The sequence below is a fragment of the Piliocolobus tephrosceles genome, chromosome 1, assembly GCF_002776525.5.
Source record: "Piliocolobus tephrosceles isolate RC106 chromosome 1, ASM277652v3, whole genome shotgun sequence".
In the NCBI taxonomy this organism is placed as follows: Eukaryota; Metazoa; Chordata; class Mammalia; order Primates; family Cercopithecidae; genus Piliocolobus; species Piliocolobus tephrosceles.
The window spans coordinates 201739309-201757116 of record NC_045434.1 but is presented as its reverse complement, the minus strand read 5'-3'; the positions used below and the strand labels follow the sequence as shown (position 1 = coordinate 201757116).

The window sequence follows — 17808 nt, the reverse complement described above, 5'->3', positions numbered from 1 at the left end:
CAATACAGAACTCTCTGGATTTGCTAGTCACTAACTTAGGCTTGATGATCTGTCCTGTAAATATTATATTGTGACAAACCTCTTTCTTCCATCCAGTATCTCTCTATCAAAAGGCAACATTTCCCTAAGGTTGCAGTAGAGGGAAAAGAGGTAAATAGGAAGGCAGGTATAAACTTACCTGGTTTAAATGGAAATGTGACCCCATCACCAGAACTATCGGTGGAGCCTGAATTAGCATCTATTCCTTCACCCTCAGAAACACTCTCAGCACCATTACGTACTGGCTCAGCCTCTTCTCCATTTTCTTCTACAGCTTTCACTTTTTTTAGGTCAGAGGGGTCTCTTTCAGGAGGAAACCCCTGGCTCATTTTATCTTGTTCAGATTCAAGTACTTTGTCAACTGAAAGTTCCTCTTCGGCTTTAGGCTAAATAATAAATGAACAAAGAGGTTACATTTTTTTCATGGGTGTAAATATACACAAAAACCTACATCAACCCCCTTCAAAAAGCAAAGGAAAACATGTCACTCAAGATAAGAATGTCTGTGTTCAGCATGTTGTATTAGCATGGTGAGTTTTTAAAAAATACTTTTCTCATTTCAGCACCTAGGAAAAGGAAGACAATTCAAACGGCTGCTGAAATGCTTTAACATGAGACTAATAATATCCAAATGTACCAAAGGTTAGAATGGAAAGAACTGTTAATCCATGGAACTTTACGAACATGAAAGAGTCCTAGTCAGAAATCTAAAACAAGCACTTCACTACCCTTGCCATTAAAGCTCCACAAATATAAAAGAAACACTGGAGGGTATTTTTTATATTGTCCTCTGGCTGTGAAATTAAGAGTTTGGAGAAGTGCTCAAAGCATCTAAGTCTTATAAAGCTGATCATATCTCATTTTACAGAAAGGCCACTTGCTAGTTAAAATCTATTTTGTTATTTGTTCTTAGACTTCTCTGAGGCTGTGACCATACAGAAAAATCTTGTATACCCCCCCCAAAAAAAGAGAGAGAAATCTGGGTTCTGGAGTATCACACCTATTTTCAGAAGACAAAAAAGAACTGAAGTTATTCCTTAGATTATTTTTGACCATCTTAGTGTCAGATATCAAACAAAAATGGTTTTGTAAAGTCCTCATGAATCTTCAAAACTCCTTGAGGCAAAGTTCTCCACGAACTCCTTTTTCATGAAGGGTAAGCACTCTGAAAACAGGTACTCAGAGGTGTTCTAATTGATAAATTCACACAAGGAGAAGAGCCAAGAAGTGAAGCTGGTTCAGCAGAGGATACTGTAAAGTAGTGTCATATACAGCAGAAAGTAGTTCACCCTAAATAATCTACGAAATTATGTTTAAAACAATTTTTGAGTGACAAATACTTCTTTGTTAGATAGTATTAAAACAGATATAATACTAGTAAATTTTATTTTGCCATATAACAGATCATGGTTGAAAAGCCAATAAATTGTTTAATGTTATTAATAGAAACAGTTTTTAGACTCTGTTTCTAATAATGTAAATAAAAAGTTCGTGCAAATATGCACAAACCCCACCCCACCCCTATTCCCCCGACTAATCCATGGAAAGAGATAGTACATAAAAACCCTCAAAAGACAGACAGACATAAAATTCCAAAAAAATAAGTTTGGAAACAATTTATTTTATTTTATTATTTATTTATTTATTTATTTTTTGAGACGGAGTGTCCCTCTGTCCCCCAGGCTGGAGTGCAGTGGCGCAGTCTGGCTCACTGCAAGCTCTGCCTCCCAGGTTCACCCTATTCTCCAGCCTCAGCCTCCTGAGTAGCTGGGACTACAGGCGCCTGCCACCGCGCCCGGCTAATTTTTTTGTATTTTTAGTAGAGATGGGGTTTCACTGTGGTCTCGATCTCCTGACCTTGTGATCTGCCCACCTCGGCCTCCCAATGTGCTGGGATTACAGGCGTGAGCCACTGCGCCCAGCCTAGAAAACAATTTATTTTATAAAGCATGGCAGAAAGTTGGTATCATTTAAACACTGAAAAAACCAGATCTACGAAATTTGAAACATGAATCAGCAGCCTCATTTTTAAAAATTTTAGACTCTAGTATATAGTCTAATTATAATAATCTTATAATACCATCTCATAATTAAGTACAGGTCATCAAGAAGACATTTAATAAATCTGGGATATGAGTATGTAAATGGTATTTAACTTATTAAAGAGTAACATAACCAAATTATACAATGATACAGAATTCTTATTTCAGATCTTATAAAATGTGAAAAAGTTTTTTTTTAGAGAATACAGCACATCCTCTTCTCTCTATCTACAATCAACAACCGTCTATCACATAGAAATGGAGGCTACATTACTCAGAAATTTAATTTCTAACTGGAAAAGGAAGTATAAAGAAACAAGTTCTATGAATAACAAGCCATAATTCAGAGAACATGGAATCACTGAATTATCTCAGGTGTATTACTATGAGGGGTATTTGAAGAGAATAACAAAAATAGCTTAATTAAATATTATGGGTTTTTTGTTTTGTTTTGTTTTTAGCAGGATAAAATCCTAGTCAACTAGTCTGTAAGCGTCTAACAGTTCCTAAATTGTTTACGCAGAAAACCAGATTTAAGAAAAACATCACTCCATTGGCTGGACAGCCAAAGGTAAACCTTTTATAGGAACCTGTTAAGAATTCACTTGACAGAAGTCTCTGCTTAATGCAATGAGTTTTTTAAAAGTGCTAGAAAATCAGACTGGCAACTATGCATATAATAATTGATGAAATGCTCTAAAATTTTAAAACTTGTTTTAAGATACTTTGCCCAGCAATTTTAACATGAAATCATCCTTCATCCTTACTTTTCTAGGCTATAATTTTTTTTTTTTTTTTTTTTTTTTTTGAGACGGAGTCTCGCTTTGTCATCCAGGCTGGAGTCAGTGGTACGATCTCGGCTCACTGCAATCTCCACCTCCCAGGTTCAAGCGATTCTCCTGCCTCAGCCTCCAGAGCAGCTGGGATTACAGGCATGTACTACCACGCCTGGCTAATTTTTGTATTTTTAGTAGAGACAGGGTTTCACCATGTTGGTCAGGCTAGTCTCAAACTCCTGACCTCGTGATCTGCCCACCTCAGCCTCCCAAAGTGCTAGGATTACAGGCGTGAGCCACCGCGCCCAGCCTCTAAGCTATAATTTTGATAAATATCTTTAATAATGCAACAACCTAATATGTAACCCAAATAAGCTGATACCAGAAACAAACTATTTTAAAAGCTGAGAAAATAAATCTAAGAAAGGGGGGGCTTGATTAGTGGAAATGAACACAATGGCATCCAGTATTTACCACACTATGCCAAAGAAAGCTCAGTTTTAGGAAAGACAGAAAAAAGAATTTCTGAAAGAAGGCAGTGTATAAAAAAACAAATATTTTTTGTCTTGCTTTTGTTTTTAAAAATTTTTTAGGTTATTTTATTTTTTTGAGACAGTCTCATTCTGTTGCCCATGCTGGAGTGCACTGGCACAATGTTGGCTCACTGCAACTTCCGCCTTCCGGGTTCAAGTGGTTCTCCTGTCTCAGCCTCCTGAGTAGCTGGGATTACAGGTAAGCACCACCACGGCCAGATAATTTTTTTTAATTTTTAGTAGAGATGGGTTTCGTCATGTTGGCCAGGCTGGTCTCGAAATCCTGGCCTCAAGTGATCCTCCTGCCTCAGCCTACCAAAGTGCTAGAATTACAGGCATGAGCCCCTGCGCCCAGTCTTGTCTTAACGTATAAAGTTAAGAAAAAGTGATTGGTTCAAAATAAGTCAAAACAGTTCTTGTGTTTGAAGAGTAACAAACTAAAGAAGCTTTATAACCAACTCCGGCCCAAGGGCCAATTCGGGCTCACCGCCTGCTTTTGCACAGCATACAAGGTAAGGATGATTTTTGTATTTGTAATATGTGAAAAAATCTGGAAAAATATTTCCTGGCATACAAATTCAGATTTCAAGGTCTATCAATAAAGTTTTGGCAAGATACAACCATGTTTCTTTCATTTACACATTGTTGATGGCTGCTTTTAAGCTACAGTGGCAGATTTGAGGAATTGTGACAGCATAAAATATTTACTATCTGGACCTTTATACAAAAAGTTTGCTGAACCTCAAGCTGAAGATTAGGATGAATATTTGAAGGCATGGGAGGAGCGGCCTATCTAATATTCAATAATGCTTAGAAATCCAACATGAAGTATAACATAAGAAAAATAACAAAAAACCAGCTGAATCTAAAACAAAGTAAGTTAATGAAGCTCTTAACAGCCATAGCAGTATTGTATGTGATTCCCGTGCCTCTGGAAGGTATTTTATTCTCTGTAGGAGCAACATTTTCTTGTTCAGCTGCAAAAGGAGTGCAATGACTATTGCCACCTCTATATCTTACTGCCAGTTTTTACACCCTAATAATCTCAATGAAATCACACCCATCAACATTTTAGTGGTTGCTATGAGACTAACAGTGACATCAACACAGCATCATGTAACAGCAATGACAGCACAGGGAAAGTAACCAAGGGGTACTGTTAGATGCCCAGAGAAGGTAAGAAGTATAACTTGCTAGAAAAGCCGAATGAAGTAAACACGCTCAAAGTTAAGAAAATTTTTACATTTTAATATAATCATGTTAAACCTTGAGTAAAATTATTTTTAAAAAGTAGCTAAAAGAATAGTCAAAAAAGGGAAAAAGCCACATGCAGATTTATATTGCTCTTCATTTATAAGCTTCAATACATAATGCTAAGGATGTTGAGATTACAGACAAGGAAATTGTTAGAGTAATCCTTAGGACTGATTTGCCCTTGTTTCTTCCTCACATTCATCTCTTGGACTTGGTATGTTTTAATCTAAAGCAAAATCTGGCATGGCTTATTTTAAGACAGACAAACCATATGAAGAAAAGTTATGTTTCTGGGATGCAGTTAACAGATGACAGATTCAAAATGAATTTCTTTATAATGTACTAGATGAATTCTACCACCATTCCTAATGGCATTTTAAAAAACTCTCCATTTTTGTTTACCAGATTATCTTTCTATCACGTTAATACAAAGAAAATTTCTAGTTGGGGGAAGAGAAGAGTTAACCAAAAATTGTCATTTTATTTATTTATTTGAGATAATGTTTAGCTCTGTTGCCCAGGCTGGAGTGCAGTGGCATGATCACATCTCACTGCAGCCTCAACCTCCAGGGCTCAACCAATCCTCCCACCTCAGCCTCTCGAGTAGCTGGGACCACAGGTATGCACCACCATGTCTAGCTAATTTTTTAAAAACATTTTTGTACAGTCAGGGTCTCCCTATGTTGCCCAGGCCGGTCTCAGACTCCTGGGTTCAGGTGATCATCCTGCCTTCACCTCACAAAGTGCTGGGATTACAGCTGTGAGCCACTGTGCCTGGCTAAGTTTGTTATTTTAAAAGAGGTATTTTGAAAGAAAAATAAGAATTCAATGAAATCAAACATGATATTAAAAATCTTTTTAAAATTCTAATATAAAATGGACTTAAAACAATTAGTCTCTGAGCTTGATATATTAAGTTTTACTTGGAAAACTATTTCAAGAAATAGGTATAAACACACACCTGTCTATGAAATGGCACCACTGCTCTCAATATGAACTTAAGAGATTTGCTTACCTCCAATTCTGCCTCTAACATCTCTTCAGTGGTTCGGGTCCGATCTTTTGGTTTCTTCCATGTCTTTGGTACAGTTATAGCTATTTGAGCTGAAATACAAGATCAGGCTCATTACTTGCCACTGCCAAGTCATTCTGAGAAATAATAGGTCTAAGTGATACCTATATTCAAATTCAGCAGGATAAAAGAGAACTTCACCTATACCAAATAAATAGTTGGCTGATCAAGTGAACAACTGTGTAGTAGCCCAGAGATTGCAACGTCAAGTGCTGTGGGTACAAACTCATAGCTTTCTAACCAGTGGCCTGCGTTCTTCCCATTTCATGGTTAGAAATACCCCAGCATGTAATTCAACATGTGATGAGTATGCACATAAGAAAACTGACTTGTGATCCAATTCTAGACTTGGGTCTACTTCTATTAATCAACTATGTAAACTTAAGCAAGTCACAGGTCTCAGGCCCCTACATTATTCAGCTATAAAGTATAAGAGTGAGACTAGATATCTAAAGTTACTTCAAGCAATAAAACATAAAACGCACAGGATTCTGTTATTTTTAAGTTTTCTAGACAACAAAAGGATACTTCAATTAAGGTTTCATTAGATAGGCAGCATTTCTAAAACATTCTGTTTTCATCTCAGATCAATACTGTTTGCCTAGCCTTTCATATTGCTAGAGTGAAAACTAAGAAAATAGATAATTTTTACTGAACTATTCCATTGTTTCAGAAATTCTACATTAAAGGATTAAGTTTACAAAGGACTTTAAAAAATTCATCTGGCTTACAAATTCCACAGAATCATGGGTGTATAAGTGAAAGACATTTTAACGATCAGATAGTAAGCTGATAATAATAAACTGCTTCTACAGAGGGCAACTTATGAATCAATAGACAGGAGTGAGGTACTATAGGAGGATGAACAGGGAGAAGAGTTCAAGAAAGGCCACTTAATAGGGAACATTACCAAGAGCAAATAAACACAAAGCTAAAGGGTATCATCTAATCTGATTCGCTACAGAAATATAAGATAATTCACTGAGACTCTGGGACAGTCTCATCTTTTTTGGTACGACAGTAAAATGTGCACACACACTTTTTGGGGGGACAAGAAAAAGGAGACATTTAATATTTTTCCTCAAAATTACTGTAGCATCTTAAAAAGTACTCCGCATATCTTTGTTATACACATCTCATACCAACTATTCTTTTTTCTTCCCCTCAGGAACCATTAAGGAAACACAAATAGACAAGTTGATATATTCTTCCTTTGTGTCCTACTCAAGGTAAATTTTTTCAAAGGATGGAAACGATGGGTGGGTTTAAATTTGCTATTGTCTCACAGACTTCTACTGAATACGTATATTCGGTAGTTGTCTCTTTGCATTTTTTGTGGATCTTCTGATTTGATATAACCAGTCTGTTTAATGCGCTTCCTCCAAAATTCTTGTGATTTTCAACTCTGCTTCCTGCATCTTTTTAGGAGTTATAGAGTTCAGAGAATCTGTAATTTTATTTTGTTTTGCATTTGTATGAATTTAGCTCTAAATCTCATTCATGGAAAAGAGGAAGAACTTTTTTTGGAGGATTTTTGGGGCTCAAATATAAGCTCAAAAAGAACTTCCTCTAAACAACAAAAAACAAAGATAAACTTTTCTTCCCACAAATATATCAAATATATTCAACCCCAAAACATGAAACAACATATTTCTTCCTGGAGTAATATAACACATTTAACATACTTGGAAAAAAAAACAGCTGTCGAGCCAGTGAGAATTGTTACTCATCTTGTTTAAGTGGCTATTTAAAGTCTTGATTTAAAACAATAATTCAGAAAAAGAGGGACAGAAAGAGCACAGTATTCTTTAGGAGACACTTAGTTCTTCAAAAAAACTGAACAGATGGCCGGGCGCGGTGGCTCAAGCCTGTAATCCCAGCACTTTGGGAGGCCGAGACGGGCAGATCACGAGGTCAGGAGATTGAGACCATCCTGGCTAACACGGTGAAACTCCGTCTCTACTAAAAAATACAAAAAAACTAGCTGGGCGAGGTGGCGGGCGCCTATAGTCCCAGTTACTTGGGAGGCTGAGGCAGGAGAATGGCCTGAACCCGGGAGGTGGAGCTTGCAGTGAGCTGAGATCCGGCCACTGCACTCCAGCCCGGGCGACAGAGCAAGAATCTGTCTCAAAACAAAAACAAAAACAAAAAACAAAAAAACTGAACAGATAGATACACACACACACACACACACACACACACACACACACACACACCCCTAATGCCCGTGAGGTTGGGGCATATATCCCCTCTCCTACAATTACTAATAGAAAGGTGCAGTAAAATTTGGGTGTGCTGAGAATGAACGGGGAGAAAAGGGAGTAGAAGGGAAGCAGTCAGGAAGAAAAAGGCAGAGGGAAGAGAGAAAGAGAGTAACATAGATTTACATGATAATTAACACTGATTAAACTAGAATGGGGGAATTAAATTTAAGATACTGTCTCAGATTTTGTTCTTTACTTTCTAGTTCATCGCATAGGGAGGGCACTCGAATTTGTTGACTGAACAAATAGCAGTTCTAGGCAAAGGCAATATTATTGACCTTCCCAAGGCAAAGGACGTAGATTGTTTCCGCCTTGTCTTGTATTAAAGCATGACAGGACAAGCGACAGTCTCTGCATAGGATTCATAGTTACCTGGACTCCCTCACCCAAGAACTAAAGTCTTTTTTTTTTTTTTTTTGAGGCGGAGTCTTGCTCTGTCGCCCAGGCTGGAGTGCAGTGGCCGGATCTCAGCTCACTGCAAGCTCTGCCTCCTGGGTTTACGCCATTCTCCTGCCTCAGCCTCCTGAGTAGCTGGGACTACAGGCGCCCGCCACCGCGCCCGGCTAGTTTTTTGTATTTTTTAGTAGAGACGGGGTTTCACCATGTTAGCCAGGATGGTCTCGATCTCCTGACCTTGTGATCCGCCCGTCTCGGCCTCCCAAAGTGCTGGGATTACAGGCTTGAGCCACCGCGCCCGGCAAGAACTAAAGTCTTACAGACACATTTAATTTCAAGATTTTTGCAAATTTTTATGATATGGTAACAAAATGTTTTTCTTCAGAGCTATTTTGTAAAATGTCTAATGGGCAAATTCAGAAAAATATTACAGCAACAGACACGTTTAATCATTGGGTTTTAGGGAGATTCTTTCTTTGTCTTCTCTCTACAGAAGTTTTAAAACTTTGCTACAGTTTACTGTTCCTACAGCTAATTGGAGGGAAACAATTTTTGATGTGTTAAGATGTCTTAAGATTTCAAAAAGAATGCACATTACAGTAACATTTTTCTGGTGTCTGTAAGATGTATCACAAGTCATCCCCATAAATGGAAGAGTCTCTTAGTTTTTCATTTACTTTTTATGTGGGTTTAACTGGAGTCAAACTGTTACTCCTGCAAATTTAGATCTAACAACTATCCCTGTACAACCTAAGAGATAAACACTGGACTTGGAGATGGAGGGCAAGGGCGAATGTAAAAGTTTCATAAACTTAGTGGTTTTTATATAACTCCATGTGTTTTTAAAAATAGTTTTCCCTGAAGTCTGAGGTAGTTAGAATATGGAGGCCGGGTGCAGTGGCTCACACCTGTAATCCCAGCACTTTGGGAGGCCAAGGAAGGCAGATCACTTGAAGTCAAGAGTTCGAGACCAGCCTGGCCAACATGGTGAAACCCTGTCTCTACTAAAAAATACAAAAATTAGCTGAGCATGGTGGCATGTGCCTGTAATCCCAGCTACTCAGGAGGCTGAGGCAGGAGAATCGCTTGAACCTGGAGGTGGAGGTTGCAGTGAGCAGATATCAAGCCACTGCATTTCAGCCTGGGTGATCGAGCAAGACTCCATTTCAAAAAATAATAATAATAAAAAAAAAGATTATGGAGAAAAACTTTTATGTACAATTGTAGGTCTTACCGGAATAGCAGAGTCAAGAGTAGTTATGAGACAGGGATATAATGCATTCTGAGGAACTATTCTGTGTAAACACATGATCTAGAACATGCACTCTTTCTTTTTCTTTGCAGAAATACCAGCTCTTGAAGAAACTGCTAATAGTTAAGTCATGGTTTTTAGTCTAAAATCCTGACTCGGAAATGTTACACAGTAAGTACAAGAATGACAAATGTTACTGCTATCACTGGTATAATCTCCCTTTATCTAGATTATTTATTCTAATCACAAAAAGGTACACCCATTGAAGAACACTTATAAAATATAGACAGATATAAAGCTGAAAAAAAAAAAAAAAACACCTACGTGTTATCTTTGAGACATTGTAAACCTGGGTTATTTTTTTTCCGAGATTTAAAAAGCATTATTATAGGCACATGCCTATTTAGTTTTATACTGTTTTTTGTTTTTTCCCCACTAAACTTCAAACAAGAATTTAACCTTTATAGTTTGGTCTTTGGGACTGTCCTAACACAAATTAACTGCTAAAATTCTTATATATTCAATCTGCCATTTTTTTTTTTTTTTGGAGACATGGTCTTCCTTTGTTGTCCAGGCTGGAGTACAGTGGCGTGAACTTGGCTCACTGTAGCTTCAAACTCCTGGGCCCCGGTGATTCTCCCACTTCAGCCTCCCCAGTAGCTGGAACCGCAGGTACATGCAACCACGCCCAGCTAATTTTTAAAATTTTCTGTAGACATGGTCTCTTACTATGTTGCCCAGGCTGGTCTTGAACTCCTGGGCTCAAGTGATCCTCCTGCCTTGGCTCCCAAAGTGTTGGGATTATAGGAGTGAGCCACTGCCACACTCAGCCCAATCTGCTAAATTCTAATTAAGCAGCTAAAAGCTCATAATTACTGCTATGTAGTAGGATAATCTGAAAGCAATCAACTAAGAGGGAGATGACTAAAATTAAAAAAAGATTCTAAAAAGATAAATAGGCAGTGAAGAACTATAAAAGAGCTAAATGTACATGATTCCAAAAATTAAGACATTTTATTCAAAAGTAAACAGGAACTAAAAAAACCTTCTTGGCCTGGCATGGTGGCTCAGGTCTGGAATCCCAGCACTTTGGGAGGCCAAGGCGGGCAGATCACAAGGTCAGGAGTTCAAGACCAGCCAGGACAACATAGTGAAACCCCGTCTCTACTAAAAATACAAAACATTAGCCAGGTGTGGTGGCAGGTCCCCTGTAATCCCAGCTACTTGGGAGGCTGAGGCAGGAGAATCGCTTGAACCTGGGAGGTGGAGGTTGCAGTGAGCCAAAATTATGCCATTGCACTCCAGCCCGGGTGACAGTGTGAGACTCCCACTCAAAAAAAACAAAAAGAAAAAAAAAAACCTTCATGATTAGTCTTCAGAAAATCCACATAAGGATAAAATTAAACTGGTCAAGTTTCACATCTACTGTCAAGAGTCAAATCACAGCACAGATTTTTATGAGCCACTTCTAGTAGCAAGGATTTGGATTCAGGCTAATGAAATTAAATGGAATTTTTAGAGAGTAGGTTAAGGTTAAAAAAGAAAAGGGTAAAAAAATATAAAATTATACCTACACTTCATTTATAACCATGTAAAATATTTACGTAAAAACTGGAAGGAAACAAAGTTTAATGCTAACATGCAGGCTACATACTTGAATAATAAGTGGTTTCTCTTTGTTCTTCAATGCTTGTAATGATAATTTAAAATTGGAAGAAACAAAAAAGTAAAACTTTTAAAGTTAAGTTTCATTCACTATTTCAAATCCTGTTTTATCCTGTATGACTAACCCACTTTAGTCTTGTTATAGATTTTAGGACAGATTGCTCTTTATAAAAATACTATTGGAACACATTTTAAAAACAGCTAATTTTACTGGGCACATTACAATTTTGTGTATGATTTTGATCTGGAGAACTCATGGAGTTCATAGAGAGTACTCATTTTATACCCCAAAAAACGAAAAACCAAAAACAGCATCATTCCACAGAGGTTAGAAGAATGTAAAAGAGGTTGAGAGTGGTGGCTCATGCCTGTAATCCCAGCACTCCGGAAGGTTGAGGAGGGAAGACTGTTTGAAGTCAGGAGATCAAGACCAGCCTAAGTGAGACCTCTACAAAAAATTTAAAAATTAGCCAGGCACGGGGTACACGCTTGTCATTACGGCTTCTCAGGAGGCTAAAGTAGGAGGATCACTTGAGCCCAGGAGTTGGAGGTGCAGTGAGCCATGATCGTGCCACTGTACTCTAGCCTGGGTAACAGAGTGAGACCTTGCCTCAAAAACAAAACAGAACAAAACAAAACAAAAAAAACCCAAAAGAATATAAAAGCGCTAACTACGTAAGACAGGTAAATCTTTAATCCCAGGGTATCCTATCCTACTATTAGCTACGCCACAATATAAATCTGACAGCAATTTTTAGGTAAACTTAATATTGCTTCTCTTTACTAATTTATTAATCAGGTAGTCATCCAAGTAAGCTGCAAGAGTTTAACATTTTTTTCTATTTCCTTGGTATAATAAAGAAAAGAGATCTTTATTTTCCTTTCTCTCTCCCTTTTCTTAGATCTTAAGCTAAAGAACACTTGTAGTTAATTGCAAATGCTTCCTCTACCCCTTATATAAATATAAATATAGATATAGATAGCTAGACTCTGTCTCTTATAAAAAGGCTGCACTCCAGCCTTGGTGACAGAGTGAGACTCTATCTCTAAAAAAATAAGGCCAAGTATGGTGGCTCACGCCACCATGAGGTCAAGATGGGAGCATTGTCTAGGAGTTCAAGACTAGCCTGGGCAACATAGGGAGACCTCATCTCTACAAAATACAAAAAATTAGCCCAGCATGGTGGCTAATTTTTAAAAATTAGCCAGGTATAGTGTTGTGTACCTGTGGTACAAGCTACTCAGGAGGCTGAGGCAGGAGGATTGCCTGAGCCCGGGAGACTGAGGCTGCAGTGAGCTGTGATCACAAAACTGCACTCTAGCCTGGGTGAAAGAGTGAGACTTGGTCTCAAGATAAAATTAAAAAAAAATTAATAAGGCTGTTTTATTTTCTACATTTGTGGAGATAATTTTCTGGGTTGGCCTGAATTGTGCAGATTAGCTGAAGATCTTGTGACCACATAATGGCCAGGTAAGAGACTGAATTACAAAAAAGTCTCCCTTCTAGCTCCACATGCTTTTGGAATACAGCATAAATTCCCTAGTTCCAGGTTTGAAATTTATGTGTCCAGAGTCTGGGTCTCTTAGATTGAAGTGACACAAACTTGACACTATGAAGACTTTCCAAGGATAGACACTTCACTAATGCTCAGGGAACAACCCCAGTGCATTGTCACAGAGTTGTGCATAAACAGAGTAGAATGTTCTAATAATGGAACTTCCAGTGAGAGTTCCCATCCTTGTCACCTGGTTTTAATCCCTTCTCATCCATTCTTGATATATTTTGACAACTTTTACTTTTTTCCAAGTTTTGAGATCTACAGGTTGGCACTAAATCATTCTGATTACACAATATGCAAGAACTTTTTCCCTCTAGAGTACCTATAGGCTGTGAATCATATTCTGTGCCAAATCACCACCTTTATTCCTTTCACAGATCTTCATGGAAATCTAGGAAAATGTGATGATTCATCTAAGAAACTAAAGTGGCACAAAGAAGAAACCCAGGTGAGAGAAGGATAAATTTTACAATGAAGATGTAATGACCTGAAAAGAATAACAATGGTGATGATATATGTAAGAATGATGGGTGACTGAGAGATGTCAACCAAAAGAAAAACTTGAGAGTTAGGTCTAGTGTTTTTCGGGCATCTTTTCAGAGGTTGTTATTTGAAATGTATGTTGACTTGGTAATTAGGCTTCCCATTGTATGACAAAATCTCTCTACTCTATCACTGCTTCACAAAGGGCTTGAATTACATGAGTTGGTTTGGTGAGGTCCTACCAATGGAAACAAAACCGTATAATAAAATGAGGAAACTAGACTTAAATTCTATCAAACACAGCCATTTCACTTGGGGAGGACAAGGTGGGTGAACTGCTTGAGGCCAGGAGTTCCAAAATTAGCCTGAGCAACACAGTGAGACACCATATCTTATGAAGAAAATTTTTTAATTAGCTGGGTGTGGTGGCATGTGTCTATAGTCCTAGCTACTTAGGAGGCTGAGGCAGGAGGACAGCTTGAGCCCAAGGGTTGAAGGTTATATGATCGTATTACTGTACCCTAGCCTGTGTGACATAGCAAGAACCTGTCTCTAAAAACAATGAAGCCAGATATCTATAACACAATTTAAATGTTTTTACTTCTAGCTTTAATGTTAAATATCAAAGTAAAAGTCCAATCCAGGTTTAGTAATTTTATTTATATCCTCAATAACCACCTTTTGGTTTTATAAATTTTTTCCCTACTGTTTTCTTGTTATCTGTTTCATTTATTTCCTATCTGTATTATTTCCTTTCTTTTACTTTTTCTGGGTTTGTTCTTCTTTTCATAATTTCTTAAGGTGAAAGCTGAGGTCAATAATTAGATTTTTTTTTTGAAGGAGTCTTGCTCTGTTACCCAGGTTGGAGTGCAGTGGCACCATCTCGGCTCACTGCACACTCCGCCTCCCAGGTTCACGCCATGCTCCTGCCTCAGCCTCCCCAGCAGCTGGGACTACAGGCGCACACCACCATGCCTGGCTAATTTTTTTGTATTTTTAGTAGAGATGGGGTTTCACTGTGTTAGCCAGGATGGTCTCGATCTCCTGACCTCATGATCTGCCTGCCTAGGCCTCCCAAAGTGTTGGGTTTACAGGCGTGAGCCACCGTGCCTGGCCTTTTTTTTTTTTTTCTTTTCTAATAGTTGTGGTTAAGTGATGTAAATTTCCATCTGTGTACTGCTTTAGCAGTGTGGCAGGCAGAACAATGGACCAAACCAAAGATGCCAATGACTTAATGCTTTTAACCTTGTGAATACATAACCTTACCTGGCAAAATTGACTTTACAAACGTGATATTAAAGGATCTTGTGATGAAGAGACTATTATCCTGGATTAACCCAGTGGATCCAATGTAATCAAAAGGCTCATTATAAGCAAGAGGGAGGTAGGAGAAACAGAGAAAGAGATTTGAAGATGCTATGCTGTTGGCTTTGAAGATGGAGGAAGGGGACACAACCAAAGAATGTAAGCAATCTCTAACAGATAAAAAAGACAAGGGAATAGATTCTTCCACAGAGCCTCCAGAGGAGTCACAGACCTGATGATACCTTGATTTTTGGCCCAAATGAAACCCATTTTGGACTTCTGACATCCAAAACTGTAAGACAGTATGTACTGTTTTAAGCCACTGTGTTTGTGGTGCTTTGTTACAACAGCAATAGAAAATGAACATAAGAAACACCCACAAAATTTGATATGTTGGGTGGGTTTTCATTTTCCCTCGGTTCACAATATTTTATAATTTCATTTCCGATTTCTTCTTTGACCTCTGCGTTATTTAAAAGTGTGTTAGTTTCTAAACATATGGGGGATTTTCCAGAGATATTTTTCTCATTGATTTCCAACTTGAATCCTTTTAAAGTTATTAAGCCTCAGTTTTGGAAACACAATGTGGTCTATCTCAGTAAATGTTCAATTTGTATTTAAAAAGAATGTGTATCTACTGTTCGAATGGTTAGTCAATTAAATCAAGTTGGTTGACTGTACTATTCAATCTCCTAGGTCCTTACTAGTTTTCTGTTTACTGGTTCTACCAATTCTGGGTTTTCCAGTTATGTCGATTCCTTATCGCTACTTTTTGAATATGTGAAATACAGTTATAGCAACCGTATCTAATAACCCTTTAATGATTTTTCTGCTAATTCTAAGTATGTCAGTAATGAGTTTCAATTGATTTGTTTTCTCCTTATTATGGGTCATATTTTTTTCATGGTGTCACTGGGCCAAAAATCAAGGTATCATTAGGTCTGTGACTCCTCTGGAGGCTCTGTGGAAGAATCCATTCCCTTGTCTTTTTTATCTGTTAGAGACTGTTTGCATTCTTTGCAAATACTTGAGGAAGAAACAATATCAATTTTACACCAACTTTCTCAGAATACTGAAGGAGAAAACTCATTAACTCATCATTTGAAGTCTGCGTCATTACCAAGATACCCAAACATGACAATCACCAGAAAACTAAAGGCGAACATCTCTTATAAATTTAAACACAAACGCCCCACCCCCGAAAAAAAAAAACACTAAATGAAATTTTAGCAAGTAAAATTCAACAATACAGAAAAAGAAAAAAATGTGATGGCCAAATTGTATCCCAGGAAAACAGGTTGGTTTAATATTCAAATATCACATATTTTCAAACAAGCAATTAATAAGCAAAAAAGAAAACCATATGATTTACTAACAAATGCAGGAAAAGCCATTGATAAAATCCAATCTATATTCTTGACTAAAATAATTTCTCAGCAGTCTAGGAATAAAAAAGAAGTTCCTCACCTAGATAATAAAAAACTGACAGTTAACATCATACTTAATGGTAAAAGATTGAATGATTTCTCCCTGAGAAAATGTTTACTTTTACCACTTCTATTCAACATTGTATTGAAGGTCCCAGCTAGTGCAGTAAGTCAAGAAAAAGAAATAAAGGGTGCATCCAGATGGAAATGAAGTAAATTTGTCTTTGTTCAAATAAGATGATTATCCATATAAAAAAATCCAAAGCGATCACCATGAAAAAGCTAACAAGACTAGCAAGTTTACTCAGCGAGGTTGCAAGACATGAAACTGACATACAAAAATCTATCATATATTGTATTTCCAAATACTAATAACAAAAATTGAAATAAAAAATACCACATACAAGAGCATCTAAATATATAAATTTGACAAAAGATACAAAAAACCTATACACTAGAAACTCCAATTATTGAGAGAATTAAAGAATACTTTAAAATATGCCTTTGGGAGGCCGAGGCAGGCGGATCACGAGGTCAGGAGATCGAGACCATCCTGGCTAACAGGGTGAAACCCCATCTCTACTAAAAATACAAAAAATCAGCTGGGTGTGGTGGCGGGCGCCTGTAGTCCCAGCTACTTGGGAGAGGCAGGAGAATGGCGTGATCCCGGGAGGCAGAGGCTGCAGTGAGCTGAGATCGTCTCATTGCACTCCAGCCTGAGCGATAAGAGGGAGACTCTGTCTCAAAAAAAACAAAAACAAACAAACAAAAAAAACCATGACCATGTTCATGGGTCAGAATACTCAACATTGCAAGATGTCAATTCTATCTACAGTGTCAATGCAAATCAAATTTCAACTGTCTTTTTTTTTGCAGAAAAAATACAGAAAACCTGATTATAAAATGAATCTAGAAAAACAAAGGATCTAGAATGGCCAAAACAACTTTGAAAAAGAAGAATGTAGTTGGAGGGCTTAATACTTGGATTTTAAGACTTATTACAAAGCTTCTCTATCACGACTGTGTGGTATGAGCATAAAGACAACCGGATAAATAGAAAAAAATAGAGAATCCATTCAATCAACTCTCAATATATATGCACAACATACTCACAAAAGTGGTACAAAGGAGATTTAGCAGAAACAAGATAGCCTGAAATTTTCAGACATTACTGGTGGGAATATAAAATGGCAAATGTACTTTGGAAAATGACTTACAATTTCCTAAAAATTAATATACAGCTATATATAACCCAGCCATTTCATCTATACATATTTACCCAAGAAAAATGACAGTTTATGTCCATACAAAGACTTGTACCTAGGTGCTCACAGCAACATTATTTGTAATAGCCCCAAACTGGAAACAGCCAAAATGTCTATCAATAGGTTAACAAACAGACAAATTGTGGCAAATCCATACTCGGCATTTCTTTAAAAATACAACATATATAGGCCGGGCACGGTGGCTCACGCCTGTAATCCCAGCACTTTGGGAGGCTGAGGCGGGCAGATCACGAGGTCAGGAGCTTGAGACCATCCTGGCTAACATGGTGAAATCCCGTCTCTACTAAAAATACAAAAAATTAGCCGGGCAAGGCGGCGGGCGCCTGTAGTCCCAGCTACTCGGGAGGCTGAGGCAGGAGAATGGTGTGAACCCGGGAGGTGGAGCTTGCAGTGAGCCGAGATCGCGCTACTGCACTCCAGCCTGGGCGACAGAGCGAGACTCCGTCTCAAAAAAA

General features: G+C 37.8%; 1 protein-coding gene across 13 annotated transcripts in view; it reads right to left on the bottom strand.

The window, feature by feature from the left end:
* The window catches only part of EIF4G3 (eukaryotic translation initiation factor 4 gamma 3), a 371961-nt gene that overhangs the window by 93173 nt on the left and 260980 nt on the right, over positions 1-17808 (bottom strand). For all 13 annotated transcript variants that reach the window (XM_023219748.2, XM_023219746.1, XM_023219747.1 and 10 more), the window contains 2 exons: positions 5660-5748; positions 179-425 (listed from right to left, as the gene is read on the bottom strand). In XM_023219748.2, coding sequence (XP_023075516.1) covers positions 179-425; positions 5660-5748 — 336 coding nt within the window. The remainder of the gene's footprint in view (positions 1-178; positions 426-5659; positions 5749-17808) is intronic.